The sequence below is a fragment of the Leucopleurus acutus genome, assembly GCF_964270905.1.
Source record: "Leucopleurus acutus genome assembly, chromosome: 7".
In the NCBI taxonomy this organism is placed as follows: Eukaryota; Metazoa; Chordata; class Mammalia; order Artiodactyla; family Delphinidae; genus Leucopleurus; species Leucopleurus acutus.
Window position 1 is genome coordinate 11,744,412 of NC_139150.1, and position 22,024 is coordinate 11,766,435.

General features: G+C 53.0%; 1 protein-coding gene across 1 annotated transcript in view; it reads left to right on the top strand.

Annotated features, from left to right (window-relative positions):
- The window catches only part of DENND1A (DENN domain containing 1A), a 548,251-nt gene that overhangs the window by 524,263 nt on the left and 1,964 nt on the right, over positions 1 to 22,024 (top strand). Inside the window, 3 exon segments of the mRNA XM_082843076.1 lie at positions 4,411 to 4,499; positions 18,455 to 18,583; positions 21,341 to 21,596. Coding sequence (XP_082699202.1) covers positions 4,411 to 4,499; positions 18,455 to 18,583; positions 21,341 to 21,596 — 474 coding nt within the window.

A 22,024-nucleotide genomic window follows, 5' to 3' on the forward strand; every position in this document is an offset into this window, starting at 1 on the left:
CAGCATACCAAGCTCCCCAGACCCTTCATCTCCATCTCCACAGAGTACAAAGGACTGGGGCAGAGCCTTCAGGTGAGAAAAAATTCATCAGCAGCCGGCTGGGCTTCCTGTGGAATCTCTGCGGCAGTGTTAGATCCTGGCAGGCATGCAGAGGTGAAGGGGATTGACGTTTACTGAGCACCTTTTGTGTGCCTAGACTGTGCTCCTTTGTCCTTACGACAGCCTGCAGGAGGCAGACGCTGTTTCCCCAGATGGCAGCCGAGACCACACAGATGATAAGAGGCCACACTGGCCTTTGAGCCCAGGCCTGCCTCTCTGCCCTGCCTCTCCCCACTCCTCACCACGCAGCCTCTCCCAGGCCAAAGTCATCCAGAGGGTAGCTCTCAGAAGTCCTTGAAGAGACCTAGGATCCAAGACAGGCAGGGAGTCTCTTAGAAAGTGTGATCCGGGGCAGGATTGCTCCCCTTGGAAGAACTCAGGTACTGGAGACAGCTACTGTGGGCTCCACGTTGTGTCACCCGTGTGGGGACTCCTATAGATTGGGGGGCGAGGGGGCTGGAATTCAGCCACATCCGTTGGCGACTGAGGACTTGGGAAGGCAAATATTGCCCTGAGCAAAGCCTGAGCAGCAGCTGCCTCTGCCTCCGCCCTGGTGCAGGAGGTGACCAGCCCGGCACGCAGGGCTGCACCCGCCTTGGGTTATGAGACTTTGAAGAGGCAGGTACCTAGCAGAACTGATTCTCCTGGGCCTGGAAGTCAGAGAGGCCTGTCCTGGTTTGAATCACAGCTTGGACACTTCTTGACTGTGTGATGTTAGGCCAGACGCATACCTTCTCTGAGCCGTAGTTTCATGATCTGTAGAATGGCTTGCTACACCTACCTGGTGGGGTATGAGGTCATATATATGTAGCACCTAGCACAGTCCCTGGCAAGAGGTGGGTACACGTACCCCAGTTCTGCCAACCCAAACACCTCTGCCAAGCAGAGTCACTATGGGACTAATTTGGGAGCCGTAGAAGTTTTGTGCTTTCTCGGCCTTGCGTTCCCCAGTGCGCCAGGGTCTGTTCACTCCGAGTGCATTCATGCAAGCATTTCCAGTGGGCACCACTGCACACTAGGGGTGAACCTGGGGCACGTGGGCTATGGAACCCCTCAAGGGCCTTGAAGAAGATGGCCTGACAAGCTCCCATGTCAGGAGCCACTGGCCCATAGCCAGGCTTTGCCGGGTCACTTAGCTGCAGACATTCTGGGCAGAAGTGTGGCCATCGGCCCAGGGTAGTGGGAGCATGGGGGCTAGCCATTCAGCCTTTCTGGAAGGAGCCTTGTAGCCTGGCACCTGTGGCTGGAGTTCAGATGTGACCAGAGGATTTAGATTTTCTTTTTAAAAAGAAGAAAAAGGAAAAAGCAGAAGAAAGCCTTGCCAGTGTCTGGTGGGCCCAGGGGAGTGGGCCGGGGCGTGCAGGGGAGAGGCAGGCTGTGGTCGGCTGCATGTGAAGCGCTTTATAAGCTCTGTATTTATTATTTCTTGCTCACCATTAAAATCAAATGTACTCGGTGCTTTTGTATTCAATACACATTTAACCCTGCCGACTTAGATTTCTCAGGTTTTAAATCCAGTGGGGAATTGGCTGGTTTCCCAACTTTCCCCTCAAGTCCCCCTTGAACAGAGCTCCAAATCCCTGTTTAGCATTTTCTCCCCCAGCGCTGCTGGGATCCTAGCACTGGTGGGGCCGGTCGTAGTTGTGTGTGCATGTGGTTTCTTCCCTCATCCCCAGCCCCCGCCCTTCCTAAGCACCCCGGAAAGACGGATGTGATCGCTGAAATATGACAGGCCAGTTGTCTGTATCGTCTTGTGATTCGGGCTTAATTAAACCATTTTGTCTGTGTGTGTCTGTGCCTGGTTACGGCTCTAGCTGTACGTCTGCGGCCGTGTGTGTGTGTGTGTGTGTGTGTGTGTGAGAGAGATTTGTGCATGTGCCTTCTCCTCCTGTGTGTGCCTCTGTGAGTGTGTATTTGTGAAACTGGGCATGTTGGTATCTCGAGGCCTGTGCGTGTCTCTGGGTGGTTGTCTGTCCATGAGTATAATTTTGTGTCTGCTATTTTGTGTGTGCTTTGTCCACACCAGTCAGATGTGTGTGTGACTCTGGGTGTGTCTGCAGCCACGCGGGCGACTGTCTCTGGGTCCGCCGTGCCTTTCTCCCTCCCCTGCTTTGCCGCCTCCCTCCCCCTCCCGCCCCCCCTTCCTGCTCTGTCTGGTTTATCATCCCTAATGAAGCAGTCTTCTCCATCGATCCTGCTGATTGCCAACCCATTCCTTTTGTTTGTTGGCGCTGAGCCATTCAGCGGCGCTCTGACAGCTCAGCTCGTCTAATTAGCTCTGTTGTTCTTTTTCCCCATGTTTCACCACGTTGCAAGTTCAGTTGAAGTTGCCACAAACTTAATCCCCCCATTTCAGCCACAAGTTCACATTCCTAACCTGCCTCTATTGTACAAGGAGCAGCTGTGGGCGAGGACAGGCGAATGGGCCTTAATGTCTGACCTTCCCAGAGCCCCACCCCGGGACCTCCGGGGCAGGGCAGCGCTGCCCTGACTGCACCCTGCCTTTGTGGTGCAAAGTCAGGTGCAAACCAGGTGATCCTGTTTACCAGCTGCAAGAGGAGTCCGGCTCTAGGCCGGGAAACCGGTTCAGGGTTCACACGAGTGGGGGACGGATCCATTCGTTTATTCAGCAGCCGGTGACTGGATGTCTGCTTTGTGGCAGGCACTGTTCTAATAACAGTTATCATAATAGCAACATTATTATGCACTTCTTAGGTTCCAGGCAGCAACATCCATTTCTAAAAATCTTGCTGAGGGGTCACTGTAAACCAGGCAGTGAGCACCGTGCTAGGCAAGGGTAGGCCACCATAGATCCATCTTCTAATTTGGAGACACCCACACCCCGTCTTCTTTTTGTTGCTGATAAGGTCACAGAGAAACAAGGCGAGCGTTTATTGAGCCCCCACTGTGCGCCAGGCCCCGCGCCGGCACTTTCCCCGCATCATCTCATTGGATCTTCACAGTAATCCCAGAGCAGACGGCAAGTTTGGTGGAACGCACTTGGCTCTTACCACGTCTCTGATTTGCCAGACCAGGCCGAGATCAGACTGGCCGTTCCACAGGAAAAACTCTGGTTAGGTCAGACACGTGGAGACATGAGGGCTTGATGAGATTATTAAAGACGTGTCTCTTACACAGCCAGCTTCTGTGATCTGTGTTCCGAAGCCATTGTGTTGTGTCGCCCACCAGTGCTGGGTTGGGGGCTGGTGGGAGGGTGGGTTCAGGGAAGAGGGCGGCAGGGATTGGAGTGAGTATGTGCTCCTCTTCCCTGTCTTGCCTGCTAAGCTCAGCGTCCGTGGCGTTTCCCGCCGTGGTCCCTCATCTGCAGAGAGAAAGCGGCCCCCGCACTGGGCTGCTCATTCTTTCTTATTGGCAGCAAAATTCACAGACAGGCTTTCTTCGCTTTCTCCAGTCCTTCTCTGGTGGTGTTCAGATGATGGTGCCGGAGTTAAAGCCAGCTAATGTTGACTGGACCAAATGAGTATCCTTCTAAGGACGCCTAGAAATTCTTAGCCTAACTCTCATCACGGGCTCTGGTGGGAGAAGGGGGTGTCTTTTTATATGATCCCTCATCTTGGCTTTCGGAGGCCTCAGGTCAGAAAAAAACTACCTTGCCGCTGCAGCCTGGTTGTGGACAGGGAAGCCGTGTACTTCACTGCCAATATGCCCACCTCCAGCCCTTGAGCTAGGTCCGCGTGGTGAGTGCAGTGCCCACACAGGCTGTGTGGCTTCCAGGCCGAGCCCCGCTCAGGAGGACTAAGCCGGGATGCCCAGGGACTTTTATTGGCGCTTTAACGCTGTTAGTATTTGCTTCTCCCCACTCCCACTTAGAGAGGAAAATAGGCCTCCTGTAATTCAGTTGTAAAAAGAACAAAATAGGCATATGTACCCCCAAAACAAAGTCTAAGTGAAACCTTTTTGTTCTACCAAACTGGTTTCCGGGTTCCAGGAGAAGGCAAGAGGGACTCGTCATTAATGAGAGCCTCTTTGTTCCGGGTCCTGCACAGACAGTGTCTCACTGAACCCTCGAGGCAGCCCTGAGAGGAGGCAGGTGGTGCCACCCCCGACCTGCAGATGAGGACACCCAGCCCTTCAGAAGAGCCTTTCCCCTTTGAGTGGGCCACAGAATTCCAGTTCACGGGTCGGCTGCAGGTTCAACGGCGTGTCTCCACGATAAGCAGAGCCTTTGAACCTATGCTGTGAAAATTCCTCAGCGTTTGTCTTAGGGCCACTTATCTGCATCTTGAGAACGTTCCTACGTGGCTTTTCCAACTGAGCCTTTCTGGGGATTTCCCCCTGTGCCCATTCTAGGTGCGCCCTCCCCGGCCACACGTCATTAAGAGACCGAAGAGCAACATCGCGGTGGAAGGCCGGAGGACGTCCGTCTCGAGCCCCGAACAGTGAGTACCCTGTTCTCCCCTCCCCTGTGTCTGCAGGAGCCCAGCGGGGCCAGCGCTTTGTGGAGACCATGTGGCAGCCCCGGCCTTTGAAAGGCTTCCCTGGAGCCCCGAGCGGGTGTTTCACAAAGAGGTCAGTCGGGGAACACGGCTTGATCTTCAGTGTCAGTTCTGCTGGCAGTTGTCACAGCCAGCAGGAGGCCCCAGAGGCCAGGGAGCCGGGCACCCGGGCTGGGTTTTGAGCGGTGACGCCCAAGGGGTACTCAAACAAGCTCAGAAAAAGATTCTAGGCCTTTTCTTATGCTGAAGATAGCTGGTCAGAAAAAGAGAGTTAGGAACCTGGTCGAGGAGGCAACCTATTTAACGAGGGCCTCCACCTTCCTAGGCCTGGGCTGTTCCGGGTCTCCAGAGCTCAGATTTATACACAGGACTGTCCTCATCCACGGCCCCTCCCCCACCAGTACCTTTGCTCACCTGTGCCTTAGCGTTTATTTTATTATGACTTTGCTTTCCTACCACCCCTTGGGCCCAGAGCTCCACGGGACAGGTGCTGGGTTTTATGCCCAGTACCAAGCATAGGGCCCAGCTTAGAATCACTTGCTGGGTAGACACTGGGTAGATGAGGGGAATGACGAGGCAGCTGGGCAGGCAGTGGCCAGAGGCTGAGCCGTCTGAATGTGGGAGGCTTAAAGCTGCTTGCGGCCCCGACTTCAGAGCCAGCTGGAGAAGGTAGCACTGCTTCCGTCAGTCCACCGTCCACACGGCCGGTGGCTTCTGCCCAGACAGCTCAGCAGCTACACACCGGCTTCCAGTGATGCCTTGAAACAGTGCGTGAAGCCATCTTGGTCTGGGGTTGTTGGGGGAACCAGAAAAAATTTGCCCCTGGGACCCTGAGGTCCCTTGGGTGAAGAGGGGAATGCTCCTCGTGTCTGCCTTATTTTCAGAAAAGTTCTCAGGGAAGGAAGTTAAGGGAGATGGGAGATGGCACGTCCTAGCCAGAAAAGGAGCCAAAAGGAAGAAATAATTCCCAAATGTCAGGCTGTGGCCTAGCTCGGGTTGCAGTCCACTTCAGCTCTTCCAGGATTCTCTGGTTTATAGGATGGTATCACTTGAGACTATCATGTTGTTACAGAACCAGCCTACCTAGACAGCCCTCAAACCTGTGTGTGTCTGTGTGTCTTGGGAGATGCTTGGTGATGCAGAATTTGGAAGTCGGACTCCAGAAGTTGGGTGTAGGTTTAACTTTTGCTGTGCACAATAGGACGGTGGGAATCTTGAGGACTATTTCCCTGCCATGGATTATGATTGCCCCCTTGTGGAGAAAATGCTGCATGTCTTCAGAGTGCCTCAGACCCCAAAGATTTCTCCTTAGGGGAATGAATTTAGTCACTTTTCTTTAGAGCCATCTCTTTAAAACTGGACTAAATATTTTAGACACTGTACTGGGATACAGGGTCATGGTCCTGTAGATATTGAAATGCAAATCCAGAATATCCTTTCTTTGCACCAAAAACACCCTGGACCAACAACACTTCCCATTCTACAGAAAAGCATTACCCATTTTGTGGCCGGTTCCCCATTAGAGCTCGGACTCCCTCACCACGTTTATTTACACCGTTGCTTTTCCAGCCCAGTGATAGGGAATTGCTTCATCAGTATATGCAGAGAGCCAGTGTCTGGTAACCCCATCATTCTGGAGATTACCAGAACTATGTCAGTACCACTTTTTGTGGGTTTTTTGTTTTGGGTTTTTTTTTTGGCAGTACACCTTGTTTTAGATTTCTTTTTGGGAAACATTTGGGGTTGAAATGAACCAGAGGGAGCCGCGGTGGCTAGTTTAGTGGGTTGGCAAATTGGCAGTGATAGAAAACGAATGACAGGTTCTCTGTGATCGTACGTAACAGTGACCTGGGTCCACCAGGAGATAGGGAGGTATGTTTTAGAACATCATTCCGAGAGTTTCTGTTCACATTTTTTTAATGTGATGGGGGTGGGACATGGGGGGCCGGCAGAGCTGTTCTCCCATAATGCCAGTGACATTTCTGGTGCAACCCGGGTGTTTTCCTGCGTCTCTTCCCATGCTGCCTTCTCCCCCCCCCCCACCCCCCGTTGTGCTCCTCCACTTCCAAATGCCATGTCACAACAGCACTTGGATGTGTTTTTCTCAACTGTCATCAGCTCCAGCTGGCAAGACCAACTTCTTGAAACACAGGAAGCATCCAGCGGAAAATATTTTAATAAAACAGACTCCTCATAAAATATTGTTTTGGGGAGGAAGAAACCAGCCCCACCAATCTGTCAGCATTGTGTCGGGAGACACAAGAAGACAAGCTGGCGGGCAGGAGCCACATCCTAATGGGCCTTTGTTGCTGGTGGTTCAGTGTTGGGCACACGGACTCGGTGCCTGGCCCTTTAATCTGGCCTGGATTTTCTTGAATCACAGATCTTTGTCTCCACTGGGAATATCAAAGTGCATCGGAAACTTAGAGGATTTGGGAGGCAGAACGAGACACAGGATCTTTGCAGTTAAGGGAAGGATTCAGTCCTCCCGACTGCTTGCCCCAACTCTCACTTCCAAAGAAGCACATTAAGTAATTAACCTTGTGGACAGCAAAACGGAGCTGATTAAGAATTAGACAGTCTCCACGGCCTCCTGCAGCAGCTCAGCATCTGGAGTTCGTCGAGGCCCAGTAGCGTCACCAGCAGCTCTAAGACCACTCCATCCATTGAGGTCCGTTTTTTGCTTTCTAGCTCACGTCCATTCTTGCATCCATTCATTCAGCAAATATCTTCAAAAACCTACTACGTGTGAGCTTCTTAGGACTTTTAAAGGAGGCCCCAAAGAGAATCCCAGTGCCGACTTCTTTTGACTTGCATTTTCCCAGAAAGAAATTTTTCCCATGTCAGATTTTCTTCCCCAGTGGAAGGTAGGTGTCCTAGCCCCTCAAAACCATGTGATAGCAATTGGAAGAACAATTTACAAAGACTTCTGGGGAAAACATTCCCTCTGTTTTTCTGTTAACATTAGCTAATTAATATTCAGTGACTACTTCTCCTCAAGAAGTATTAGCTACTTACATTATTATTCAGAACAGGGCTGATGGTATGCCCCGAGGATCCCCTGGGGTAAGAGTTGGGGTTAGGAGGAATCAGACAGCTCGGGCTGTGGGTCAGAAGCCAGGTGGCAGTGAGTACAGTGGAGCACCTCATGTGTTCTAGGTCCTCTTAGGCGTCCCTTCCACAGAACAGGAACGCTGGCTCAGAAAATGTATTGACCAGTGTTCCAGGGTCATCCAGTTAGAAAGCGGCATGGCCAGGACTCCAAACGCTGCTCAGTTTCATTCTCTCCATTGCACTCTGCTGTCCACGGGGGTCCATTGTTCTCCTGGCTTTGCCCAGGGAGACAGCTTTGTGTCCTGAGAACCACCTTCCTCTCTGGGGAAGGTTCCCTGGGGTTGGGAACCAGAGCTGTTCATTCCTCTTCCTGCCAAGGAGGCAGTGTTCCCTGGTGCCTGAGTGTTCCTATCTGGGGAAGGAAAGAGAAGTAACATTTACTGAACATCGCTTAAGATCATGAAGGGTAGGTGGTAGCTTTACCATTTAACAGATGGGGAAACTGAGGCTCAGAGAGAGACTTTCCATAACTTGCCCAAGGTCTCAGGACTGGAAAGTGGGGAGGGCCTGGCCCTTTCTTCTTCAGCATCCAGGCATTTTGTTAAGAACCTAGTTATGACTATGAGCTACTCTGAGTGGTGAGGACGATGGCGGCTGCAGCGGGCACGGTGAGGTCACAGCTCCACACCTGTTAAAGGTGGGCTTTGGTTATTTCAGCGGGAGCGTGCATGGCTGCCAGGCCCTAGCTTATCTTCCCTTTGGCTTACTAGATATAGGGCAGTTTCCCTGTATTTCATCGAATGTGAGACTTTGAAAGAGCTGACAGCAAGCCCTAAAAGGCAGTGCTGTGCTAAGTACTGCCCGCCCCTCAGGACCACACACAGCGAGCAGACAGAGGCCAAAGGCGGGGGTGGGGGGGTGGGGGCGACCTACTGGTCCCCAGGTGCCTCTCTCTTTCACTCTTTCACTGCCATGAGAGTTGGGAGGGAGATAGTCACAAGCAGCCTCCACCTTCTTTAATCTTCGCAATAACCCAGAAGGGTAGGGCTGTCTTCCAAGTCCTGATGGTGACGGGGCTTGTACTCAGTGTGGATCTGAGACGTGCCCAGTCCCAGCCCGCTGCAGAGCCCGAGCTCTTGCAATGCACACCTTGTCCTCTAAAGGTGGCGCACAGAACACCCTCCAGTCACCCGCATCCTGACTGGCTGCAGGCTGGTTATTTGGAGTCCGTTGTACTAAGTGAGAAAGGTCCAGATTCAGCCACCAGGGGCCCGTAAGCCACTGCCCTGTCACCTCCCTGGCCAGAGGCACGCAAAAACATGCTCTTTTCCAGTAATTTTGTTTGTTTTTAAAAATAACCCAATAGCCTTATAGGCAGGCTGGAAGTTAGGGAGAAGAGACAAGTTCATTCATCCCACTACTTCAGCTCAACAATGTACTAGCATTTCTGCAGATTCCTGTCCAGTCTTTTTTCTAGATATATTTTGCAGAGCTGCCAGCTTCCTTGCAATATCCCACAGTACAGACTTGCCTCATGTCCTTGTAAGCCCCATTGGTGGTGACCACAGAAGATCTCACTGTGTGTATGTGTGTGGTCTGCCTGACCACGCTCCTCTTATGGGATTTGTAGATTGTTCCAGGTTTTCACAAATGTGAAAAATGCCTAAGTGAATGTCCTTGTTCTCCAAGTTTTTTCTAGTTGTATATTATTGTAAGAACAACTACCATTAACTGAGCACTTTACGTATGTTGTTTTGTTAAATCCTCACAAGAACTCTGGGGGCGAAGGTAGGTATCATTAGCTCTATTTTATAGAAGTAGCCGCCACTCTGAGAGGTGGTCACCAACCTTGGTCACACAACTAGTTAGTGGCAGAGCTGAGCTTCAAACGCCTCTAACGCCAAAGGCCAACCCTTAACGTCTTATAGGCAGATTTCTGCTCCCTGTTACTAAATAACTTTCTGACAGAATTGTACCACTTCACACTCCCGTCAGAACTGTGGACTCCCTGGGAATCTGCGTCTGGGAGACCCAGAGGAACGTGTGGCTGGCATTAGAAATCCTTCTGGCCAAGGAGAACGTCTGCAGGTTGCGCTGCCTGGGCAGGCTGTGTGTGCACCAAACGGCCAGCCCACACTCCTCAGGAATTGGAGAATCTGCTCTGCATCTGAATTGCACTGCGTGACCCCAGCACCCAAAGCCCCAGAAGATTAAAATAAGATCAGAAGAAGCTGCCAGAAGCATTTAGTGGGAGCTCTGCCCAGAGACCAGGTCTCAGAACACTTTGCAATCGTACCTTTTCATGCTGGTTGCACACATGCGCTGGCAGGAGATGACATGCTGCTCCACCCCCACTTCCCCCAGCCCCAGCCTCCTCGAGACCTGCGCTCAGCGCAGCCCCCTGGCTGAGGGTCACAGCCGGACCCCTCTCCCTCCTGCACAGACCCAGAGCTGCCCGAGGGTGGGGGCCTGGTGCGCAGGCCTGGCTGGGCGTCCGCAGATCTGGGCAGCACCCTGGCCCACCAGCTGCCAGTCTGAGACCGTGGGCAAGTCTCTTTGCCTTCCTTTTTTTTTTTTTAACGCAATGCCTGTTAACATCTCGAAGAACACAATTTGGGAAACTGCCCACGGGAGCCACACTAGCATCCCCAGCAGCAGCGGGTGCTGCGGCCTCACCGGTCTGACACTCCCCCCAACACCTCCGCCACGAGCTGCACGCTCCCTCCTCGCAGGGTCACCATGCCTGGGACTTCTGGCATAGCCGTGACCTGCCACGTTGTGCGTCACCCGCACGCACCCACACACACTTTCCCACCCGGTAGCCTATGAGCCGGGCAGGGTTGTGTGACCTTCAGCTTTGACTCTTCAACTCCCCGACCAGAGCCTGACCCAGCTCTGTTCGGGGATATTTACTGAATGAGTGAACGAAGGAATCACTGAGAGCAGCTTACAGCCCAGCGTCCTGGAGACGGGGGAGGGTATCAGTTAACAACCGCAAGTACGTAAAGAGCACCTACTATGAGCCAAGTGTGATCAGGATGTGAATCTGAAGCTACCAGCACGTGCCCAGCCTGGCCCTACGAGAGCCAGAAACTGTGATCAGCCCCGGGAGCAAATCTCCAAGATGCCAGCTGGGCCCTGAGCCCCAGGGGGTAGGGGCAGCTGTCTGGGCACTACCCCCGGCAAGCTGCCAGGACACCAAGCAGAAGGGCACAGACCCAGTTAACAAGGTGAGAGGCGCCTGACCTGACTCGGGCCCCCTCCCCTCTCCAACGGTGGGGTTCGGGCCCCGGAGACAAAGCCAAGCCAGAGGCCAGGCGTGGAGCCTGAGCGCAGACTGGAAAAGCAGGAGCTGCCGCAGAGCCTCCGGGGATGTGCAGCAGCCCAGGAAAACACGGGACCTCCTCGTCTCCACCACTTCTGCCTGCTGCTTGGAAGGAGGGACTCTCCCAGGAGCTGTCACAGTAGGGCGAGTTAGTTCCAGCTGGAAAGCCAAGCCTTCAGGAAGCCCTCAGAAGAGGTGCCCCATCCTCAGGGTGTCACTGAGCTCATTCTCCTCCGAAAGGCTTCGCCACCCCATCAAGCACCCTCCCCATTCCAGATTTCACGTCACCATTTCCCAAGTGCCTGTTTCAGGCCCGGTACTTCGATATATGTCATCTTGGTGAACCTCCCCTGCTCCCCAAAAGTCTTCATAGTGAAGGCACTGTTAGCCCATTCAGCCACGGGGGAACCAAGGCTCTGACAGGTGCCGTGACCTGCCCTGGGTCCAGCACAGATACCAGGGTCTGCTGGGTCCCGCGTCCGTGTCCACTGCTTTCTCACCAGCCACCCCCACTGACTGCTGCCACGGTCCCTAGAAAAGACTTTGGCTCTCAGCAGGCAGAGCCTGTCCTCGGCGTGAGAGGCAGTTGTTCCTCACAATCTACACAATTGCTCTTCCAGGTAGGGAAAGTGTCCCCTTCCCCGTCTTCCCTCCAGCAAAGGCATGAAGGGTGGGAAAGTGAAGCCAGACCTCTGCGCCTACGTGAGTGTCCACCCAGCGCCTGGGAAAGGCTTCTCAGCCTGCTGGGCGTGGGTGTGGACAGGGGAAGTCGACACTAGTGATCTCTGTGGAAGGAAGGAAGATAGACAGACAGACAGAGATGGGTTGACAAATAAATGGATAGATGAACGAAGGTTGCAAAGGCAAAGGGCACCACCAATCCAAGAGATGGAGATCAGGGCAGCTGAGCCCCCCATCACACCCTGACCTCGCACGTGGCCTTTAGCCCTCACGCTGGGGGGAGGCCCTCCTCCAGCTGGTCCCTGCCAACCCTGCCTGCCTCTTCTCTTGAAACCCCACCCCAGCCTCAAGCCCCTGTGCCCCCTCCTCCACAGAGACACCTCCAGGCCATTGTGCGGCCTCTACTGGACTCAGATTAAAAGCCCCATGTCACCTCCCAAATGGAGGCTTGTCCAGCAGCCCCTGAGCCAGGCACGCCCACCACTGCACTGTGGCAGAGCAAGTCCCTAGCAGGGTGGGCAGGACCTGGCCTCACACTCGCCCATCCCCTCTGGACCAGTCCATGTGACAGGAAGGCGCCTTCTCATTGGTGATCACGGCTCATTACAGCAGTGAGTCTCTCGTTACTGTTCTAAGTAGACATTCACATACTGCTGAGTACAGAGATCCCATGTCCAACAGGTTCCCGTATCTGTCATCAGGCCTTCCTCCCTGGGAACAGTCCCAGCCTGGCCCCAGGCCACACAGGGAATAGCTCCAGTGCAAGTTCCGGAGCGTCCCCCGTGGGTCCTGCACCAAGCTTGTTTCCCCCAGAGACCCCTCTGACTTGCCTCAGAGGCTTTTTCTCTGTTTTTAACCCACGCACGTGCTAAGGTGTGCTCTAGAGTGTCAGCCCTGTGTAGCGGTGCTGGAGGTGAGGCATGGCGGCGTCTCTAGGCGGGGGGTGCTCGCAGATCATTCTGATGTGCTGTGACGTGCCCAGCTGGGGACCGGTGACTTTGGGAAGGTCTTTGAAAGCAGGGACCACCCGATTTGTCCTTGAACACCTAGGGGAGACTCTGCTCAGGGTGAAGCGGCCCAGAGTTTATTTGTTGGCAGGTGACTGTGGCATCTGGGTAGTAACTGAACAGGCACTGGGCACTGTGCAAAGCCCTTTACGAATATTTTCATTCAACTTTTGTGGTAAGACTAACTGGAGGGCTATAGAATCCCCATTTTGCAGCTAAGAAACTGAGGTTCAGGGAGGTACAATGACTTTCCTGAGGTCATCTGGCTGGCACGTGGGGATTGGTGGGAGGCTGGACAGACGGGCCTCGTCCAGGGGCCTGTCCCTGCCTGTCAGCCCCACAGGAGCCCGTAATCAAGGGAGGCCAGAGCGGCCAAGACATTTAAAAGTAAAGATCCTTTGTGCAGGAGTGAAATGATCCTTTAAAAAATGATCACCAGCTCCCCTCGTTACCTCTGGAGACCAAGTCCCTGCTGACTTTTTCCCCTTCTTCATCTCAAGTACATTTAAATGTCAATTAAATTTGAAATATCTACATTTGTCAGCATTTCATTTTGGGCCAGCGTGACGTGCTGCTGATTTGTCCACGCGATGTGACACGAAAAAAACTCTCGAGATGCAGATCTTCCTCATTAAAAAATAAGCCTGTGCGATCCCGGCACGGCAGAGAGCCACAGAGCACGTCCCCGCTTCCTGACGCCGTGTCTCTGACATGGTATTTAAAAAGGAACAGCCGCGCCTGTCACCACTGTGACACGCGCACGCTAGCCGGTGACACGTTAAACCAAACATTAGAAAGGGTTCGGGGAGTCATCTGCATGGGAACTCCGTGCCGAGATGAGGTGGGCAGAGGCGGGAGCAGCCGTGGGAGGTGATGGGATCTGAACGTGATGGACAGCGGGCCTTTCTTTCTCGCCGAGACTCCGGCAGTCCTTGCTGGGTAGCCAAGTTCACCACGACCTGCCTTTTCACAGACAGCTCTTTGTGTATAATAAAATCCAGGCAAGTGGTGGGTGGCAGACTGCAGGGTAGTAGCTGAATTGGGTTAATGAGGGAAGAGGTACGCGCTTTTTTTTTCATATTCTGCCTTAAGTAATAAAAAATTTAAACCTGGACATATTCGACGGTTCGTCCTTTATCTCTGACAAATATCTGACTGTATGTTTCATGGGAGAACATGAGCAGCTGAATTTAAATAAGTTTATTTTGAAATCTCACCTTTTATCAAAAGCGGAAGGGGAAACACCCTATTTCACCGTTTCGGGTCCACAGAACTGAAGAGGCAGGATCGCAGAGTGGTTCAGAGTTAGGCATATCTGGATTCCATGCTCTACCCTTAACTTCTGTGTGACACTGGGCAAGTGACTCCCCCTCTCTGAGCCTTGGCTGCTTTATCTGAAAAATGAGGATGTGATGAGTAATTAATCAGAAACTGTATGGACAGCATTTAGCCCAACACTAGGAAATACTGCTGGTGTCATCATCCTTATCCGTGTGGTCCAAAGCCTGGACCTGAAGAAACTCTGATCAAACCACATGGCAGAGTTCTCATCTGGGTGTTCCATCACTCTTGAGAGACAGATGGTGTATCCAGGAGACACCCTGGACCTCTTCTTGAAGTCAAGACTGCCCGACCAGCCTGGCCTGGCCAGAAGAGCTGTCTGGAGAGGAAAATGGTGAGCTGTAAAGTGAGGCTCCCTGTCTCCCCCCACCTCACCCCCAAGCGCCCTCCGTGATCTCGTGTGTGGGAGGCACTGGATTTTGAAAGTGATGGGAGGTGCAGCAGCCTGAGCTGATGAAGCCAAGGTCCAGTCCAGCACAAAGGCTCTTTGCTCTTGTGTGAATCCAGACATTCCTGGCGTTCAGCTAACGTGCCAAGCTGTGCTCTCTGCTTACTTGTCAAAGCCAGAGGAGGGGGCTGTGCTTGGATGGGTGTTGGAAAGGCATTCAAGATGGATTTGAGGGCCACCCAAAGCCTCATTCAGTTTGACCCAAGCAGAGGTGTGGGTCCCCCTCATACACATCTACGACCAGCCCAGAGGACAGGAAAGAGAGGGCCCTGGACTCATCACTTCCTGGCTGGGTGGCTTGGTCACACCTCTCCCCTTCACACCTCTCCTCTTCACCATGAAGTGCTCAGCTAGGACTGGGTCTGCTCGCTACAAGCACGCGGGAGGTGCCTCTCGGTTGGGTGCGTGGATGAACAGACGGACAGGTGGATGGACGGACTAATGACAGCCTCATCCTCTGTAAAATCTGTACAGCGACGCCTTTCTGCTTCCTGCTGGGGGGAGTGGTAGAAATAACCTGTGTGAAGCCCGTGGCACAGTGCCTACTTGTGGATATTATTTTAAGCATTTTTCTGAGACTCCCACCTGCCCCAATATACCTAACACGCTCACCCCCAGACGTGGTCCCGTTCTACAGGTCTATATTCTTTTTCATGTTCTTTTCCATTATGGTTCATTACAAGATATTAAATATAGTTCCCTGTGCTATACAGTAGGACCTTGTTGTTTATCTGTTTTATATGTAGTAGTTTGTATCTGCTGATCCCAAACTCCTGATTTATACCCCCCTTTCCCCTTTGGTAACCATAAGTTTTTCTATGTCTGTGAGTCTGTTTCTGTTTTGTAAATAAGTTCATTTGTGTCATATTTTAGGTTCCACATATAAGTGATATCATGTGATACTTGTCTTTGTCTGATTTACTTCACTTAGTACGATAATCTCTAGGTCCATCCATGTTGCTGCAAATGGCATCATTTCATTCCTTCGTATGGCTGAGTAATATTCCATTGTATATATGTATCACATCTTCTTTATCCATTCATCTGTCGATGGACATTTAGGTTGCTTCCATGTCTTGGGCTATTGTGAATAGTGCTGCTATGTACATTGGGGTGCATGTGTCCTTTCACATTAGAGTTTTCTCTGGATATATACCCAGGAGTGGGATTGCAGGATCACATGACAACTCTAGTTTTTTTGTGTGTTTTTTTGACAACTCTAGTTTTTTAAGGAACCTCCATAACATTCTCCATAATGGCTGCCCCAATTTACATTCCCACCAACAGTGTAGGAGGGTTCCCTTTTCTCCACACCAGAGAGGGGACCCTCTTATACTGCAGCCACGAGCTGAGGAAAGGGGCATGTGCCTGGCGGGGATCCAGAAGAGGGGTGAAGCTGGTGTGTGCGGGGCCTAGTCTCTCCAGTACGCTGGCTTCCAGTCATTCCCTTAGCAAACTTTCCTCTGCACTAACGCTGTGCCATGGGTGGGGAGAGAAAGAAGAACGTGCCAGGGCCCCTGCCCTCGAGGACCTCCACTCAGAAATAGAATTGCAAGAGGTTCGACTGTATTAACGAAGCGCTAAACCACGCAGCCCAAGGAGAAGCCAGCTCTATCTAGGGAGAAAACTCTGCTGGGAGCTCCAGGAAAGCTTTGTAGGAGTGCAGTTTGAGCTGAGTCTTGCAGGCCAAGGGCAATCAGTGCACCAGGCAAAGGCAAGGGCAGGTGGCAGGAGGTGGCAGGGAAGGAACACAGAGGTGGGCGGGGCCAGGCGCAAAGCATGGTGTCTGCCCTGCTTGGAGCTTGGACTTGGCGGCCCTCACCCCGCCCACCCAGTGTGTTCCACGAGCTCCCCAGAATGCAGCCTGAGGCAGGGTGCCTGCCCCCCTCCTCGGGAGAACAGTCCAGTGCTGGCGAGTGAGAGCGGGTCCCCCAAACTCTTAAACAGACGTGTAAGTCGTTCCAGACACACCTGAACATTAGTACCGCTGACATTTTACCCACCGCATGAAGCCACAGTTCAGAGCAGCAGGCTTGCAGGTGTGAAGCGGGAGAGTGATGAGGTCAGGGCTGTGATTCAGAACAGGATTCCAGTGGCCCTCCTGCTGGGCCTTGTTTTATGTCCCGGTGGACGAGGCAGGAACCGGGCAGCCTAGCCCCTGTGCTGGCCAGGGCACGTTTCTGCAGGTCAGATCCTCCCACCCTCTCTCCTGAGTTCAGAGGAGAATGAGCCTCCTAGGCCATGCTCCCACCAGTCCAGGACAGGCTGAGATACATCTTGTCCCTGACACGCAGCAAGGCAGCCTGGGAGAGGAGAGGAACGCTGTGACCTCCCTGTGCAGCCCTCAGGCAAGTGGCTTCCCCTCTCTGAGCCTCAGCCTCCCCTTCAGTAAGAGGACAAAAGTCTTTGCCTGGCTAACTTCCAGAGACAATGCGAGGAAATGAAGGGTTCAGGTGTGACAGTGCTGGGGAACTCAGCCCTGGGCGCCAGCTTTGGTTCCACTTTTAAAAGGGCAGCATATATTTGGGTAACAACTGGCTTATGACTGGTGATGGTGGACCATAGCAGCAGCCGGTCACAATCCACTCTCCCAATCCCCACAGGGAGAGCTGCTGTCCCTCACTTACTCTCCAGCCCTGGTGCCCATGCGCATTTTTGGACATGTTTCCTCTTCCTGAAATGAAACCGGAAAGGAATTGCATCATATAAGGCAAAGAAAGGAGACTGCTCTGGCTGGGGGTGGAGGGGAGAGGAGATAGCCCCCCATCAGGTACCCCTGTGTCTCCTACCCCACCCACCTCCCCAAAGTTCACCATTGCCCCTGGGATCCTCGGTGTGCGTCCAGCCCGCTGTACAGGGCAGAGGCGTGGGCTGCCTGCTCCCCAGCCGCGTGCCGGAGCAGCAGCCATGGGGCTGGGATTTGAACCAGGGGCTGCGGGGTCCAGCTCCCCTCTCCCAAGCACACACCTCTCGCGGGCCCTGGTCAGTGTATAATTCATAAAAGCTGGCGTGGAGTTTCTCTGGGCTGTGTATGTGTTTGTGTTTATAGAGGTAGAGCTCACAGGTGGCTGACAAGGGAGATGTATTTTTTATAACAATGAATATTTAATTTCCACATCACAGATGAAAAAGACTCTCTGAAGAGGCATCTGAGGGAGACTCCAGAGAGCGGCCGCTAATCAGAAAAGGGCCTTCTCGCGAGTGCCCTTCCACATGGCTCACTTTCTTCTTGAGCTTTTTTATTTTTTATTTTTTCCTGATTATTGAAGTAGATATGCACATTGGAGAAAACGGAGAAGACACAAAAATAAAATTTGGCAGAGGGGAAAAAATCCATAATCCACTAGCTTTTTAAATTTATTTATTTATTTATTTTGGGGGGCTGCTTTGGGTCTTCGTTGCTGCGAGTGGGCTTTCCCTAGTTGCGGCGAGCGGGGGCTACTCTTTGTTGTGGTGTGTGGGCTTCTCACTGCAGTGGCTTCTCCAATGCAGGGTACATGGGTCCCCTAGCTTTTGTTGACATTTAGACACATACCTTTCCAGTCTTTTTTCTGTGCATTTTCCCATAAGCAGATGAGAGAGAATGCAGTATAACTGCAATTCTGCATCCTGACTTGTAGATTTTTCTTTATAAACATTATAGTTAATGGGAGGATACTCTTCAGCCAACCATACCATAATTCACCTCACCAGATTCCTACTGCGGAAGTTCAGGTTGTCTCATGTTTTATAAACATAGCAGTAATGAACATCTTTGTGCATAATTTGTTGCTACATTGGGGTTATCTAAATGGAAGTGGAATCACAGGGTCATAGATGCATTTAAGGCTCTTGACACAGGTGGCAAACCCGCAGTTTCTTTTCTGTTTGGGACCAGCTTCCTCACTGTGGGGCCCGTCAGGCCTTCTCCAGGCAGCCTCCTCCCCGGCCGGCAGAGGGAGGCCAGGGTCAGGTGCGGAGCCTCAGGCCTCCTTCCCACCCCGCCACGTGGAGTCCCGAGGTGCCTCCTAACTGTTTTCTCTCTTGTCTTCCTCCGCCCCAGCCTCGTAAAGCCCTTGCGACACTATGCTGTCTTCCTCTCCGAAGACTCCTCTGACGATGAATGCCAGCGGGAAGAGGGCCCGAGCTCTGGCTTCACCGAAAGCTTTTTCTTCTCCGCTCCCTTTGAATGGTCTCTCCTTCCTTCTTCCATTTCCCTGAGCTCGGCTTGGTGACTCTCCGGGGCCACTTGGAGGGCTGGGGGTGGCCAGCTTGCGCTTGTGTGTGGGGAGGGGGTCTGGGGCTGCTGCCTTCCGGTGCCAGCTTGCAGGACGGACACCCCCTCTGTGTGCCTCCTCTCAGGGCGTCATTCTGCCAGCCCCATGGGGGCTGTGACCATGGGGTGAGGTGACAAGAGTGACTGGGCTCTAGAGGTGTGAGACAGGAGCATGGGTCTCATTCCTTTGGGGAAAATGCACTTGGCTGTTAACGGAATTGGTGGCTGCGGTTTCAGCTACAGTTGGCCTGGTTGTTGCTGCCCGAGTCTTCCTTTATCTCAGCACATCTTGGAAAGCCATGGAGATGGAGCGTCAGATTTTAAGTTTTCAAACAATGTTACCGATGAGGAATGTATGTATTAATGCTGGCATGTCCAAAGGTTTTACTGACCTGCCTGACTTCAAGATAATTTTTATCATTATTATTTATAGCCTAAGCCTTCTAATTACAAATTGCAATAAAGAAAGAAAGAAAAAGAAGGTTCACCACGATCCAGCCGCCCCTGGAATTGGGCTTTGGTGGCCGCCCTTTCTTTGCAATTCCTGCCTCTCCACGCACAGGCTTTTCAGGGCTGGGACTGAGCAAAGGGACAGCTTTGGTTCTGTGTGTATTTGTTTGCATGGTGTTTTTAATGGAAGCCTCTAGGGGAAGGGAACTGCCCATTGCTGAACACACACAGCAACCCTTCGGGGAGTAAACCGTTTCAGCCAGATTATAGAAGAAGGACTCTTCCCCCACCTTCCCCCTCCCAGCCCCCTTCACCATCTCCCTGCTCCCAGTCTCTCCCCCGAGGCTGGGCCTGTGAGTTCCTCGGGGCACCTGATAAACCCAACAGCTCTGCTCCTGCCGCTGCCCGCCCCCCAGGGGAGGAGGGTCCTGGCCCTTTCTGCCACCAGCTCACCTGTGACCACGGGCAAGTCAGTCCCCTCCTGATGTCCTCACCTAGAGCAGTGGCCTAAGCCAGTGTTGCCCAAGCCTGGAATGCCACCTGGTCTGTACAGTGAATCTTATTCTTTAAAACTAGAAGAGAAGCCTTGTCCTAAGCAATAATATTCATGGTATCATAGGCTTAATATATGTTATTTCTATTATTAATTAAAGTAAAGATAGCATCATTGGAATAAGAAAAGTTCATCCATGTATCAACTTAAAATCACCTTGCAGGTAAAGGCACCCACACAGGTAATGTCCAAGGACTCTCCCACCACGGAGTCCAGCAGGTCACGTTCTTTTTAAATTAATTGATGCCTTAATTATTTAAAATAATGCTCACTTCCTGAGCCACGATCTATGAAAAGCATAGGCTTTTGTGTGTGTTTAAAAGGGAAGTGGCCATCTTAACTCAAAGCAAAATGGGTTCCTTCTAAAGAACTCTACTTCCTTAACTACGAAGCACACTGGCTTTTCTTTATCTCCTTCACTGTGTTCAAACTGGGTCAAAGGAGCTTGGTCAGATGGCTTAGTCAGAACAAGTGAGAGACTTCAGAAGTCTCTCATACTTGGCTTCCATTTCCATCTCTTGCCAGGTGCTGTGTGACATACGTTCCATTACTTAGCCTCTCTGAGCTTCAGTTTCCTCATCTATAAAGTGGGGGGTGTGAGTCCTACATCGTGGGCTGCCTGTGTGGCTTCAGGGAGTTAGTACAGTCTGATGCAGTCCTTGCCAAGAGTCAGGGCTGTTAGTTGAGCCCCTTCCCTCTGCCAACTGTCCCCTGCCCAGGTTCGTGCAAGTGGGCCTCCAGGACCAGCAGGTGGCACCCTTCCCCCACTTTACCAGAGCCGTGGGCAGTTTCTGCCTGACCCAGGAGCCAGAGCCTCATGGTTGGAGGATGTGGGATGCTGCTCTGGCCCGGGCTCCACTAGAGGTCTGGGCAGCGTTCTCCAGGTACCCCGGGGCTCAGGCTTGTGAGAAGGGATAGCAAGAGGCACCCTGTGTCACCTGCACCTGGTTGACTGCAAGGTTTTGGTGCATGAATGCTGCTAACAGCCTCAGCATGCCTGCTGGGCACCAGGCACTGTATTTGCTCATGTAGTCTCCACCACCAGCTGCAGGGGAGTGCAGTCTGGAATGGGGGAGCGTATGAGGCTCAGAGAGGTGGTGACTTGCCCAAGGTCCCACAGGAAGAGATGGCACCAGGGCTGGAACTGAGGTCTGCACAGGCTGAGGCCCAGATGGTTCCCCACTGAGGATCCTGGGGTGCACTGGGCAGCTCCCTGGGGAGAGTTCTCCCAGCTCAGTTCCCACGAGCTGTTCCCAGGACCTGCTGCAGGGGTGGGAGTGCAGACAGTGGGCTCAGGATTGAGTCTTCCTGCCTGTTCCCTCTCCAGACGTGTCCTATTCCTCACGCCTTGTGTGAATGGCGTGTGAGCCCACTAGCCAGTTCTACGGTGGGTCCTGTGGCTTGGAGGAAACTAAGTGGGCCCCCCAGTGCAAGCTAGAGCCAGAGCAACTTGCCCAAGGTCCCTGAGTGAACAGAAGCCATGTTCAGCCCAGGTCTGTCAGAGTGCCGCTGCCCAGACGCCTACACTCTCAGGGACCCAGGACAGCTCTCCTCTCCCAAGGCTCCCGGGTGTGCTCCCCGAGGCCTGGAAGCTCTCGGGGGTGAGGGCTGCTTGCTTCTCCCGGGGAGGCTCTGAGTAGGAGAATCCAGCCTGCTCTGCCTCCTCCCAGGCCGCAGCCGTATCGGACACTCAAGGAGTCAGACAGCGCCGGAGACGAGGCGGAGAGCCCTGAGCAGCGAGCGCGGGAGCCTGTGGGCCCCACCCCAGCTCCGCCCGACCGGGCTGCCAGCATCGACCTCCTGGAGGACGTCTTCAGCAGCCTCGACATGGAGGTCCCACTGCAGCCGCTGGGCCAGGCCAAAAGCTTGGAGGACCTTCGGCCCCCCAAAGACCTGAGGGAGCAGCCGGGGACCTTTGACTATCAGGTATGCTGCGGGGGGGCGGGGGGCGCTGGCTGGGGGTACTTTCTGCACATGAGGTAGATTTCCCCATGTGACAGTAAAAGACACCAAGGGAGAAACAGTGACTTTTCTGAGGTCCTCAGCCAACACTCAGAGTCACTCTGACTGCAAATCCTGCCAGGCCGGCCAATGGCCAGACCCACCCGCCCCCCCACCCCGCTCACAGGGATCACTGGAGAAGATGCTGGAGCCTGATGGAAATCTGCCCCCCACTTCTGCTTATGCATCAGAGGTGGGCAGGGCTATGACTCCTGGTGGAACTGGGATTAATGATCCCAACCCCACCAAGGCTCCTTGGAGAGCCTGTGAATCAAAGTTCCTGGGCTCTGGATAGTAGCATGTGACCCCTGACCTTCCTTGTGACTTTCAGTCAGGCACACCTCCTCTCTGTG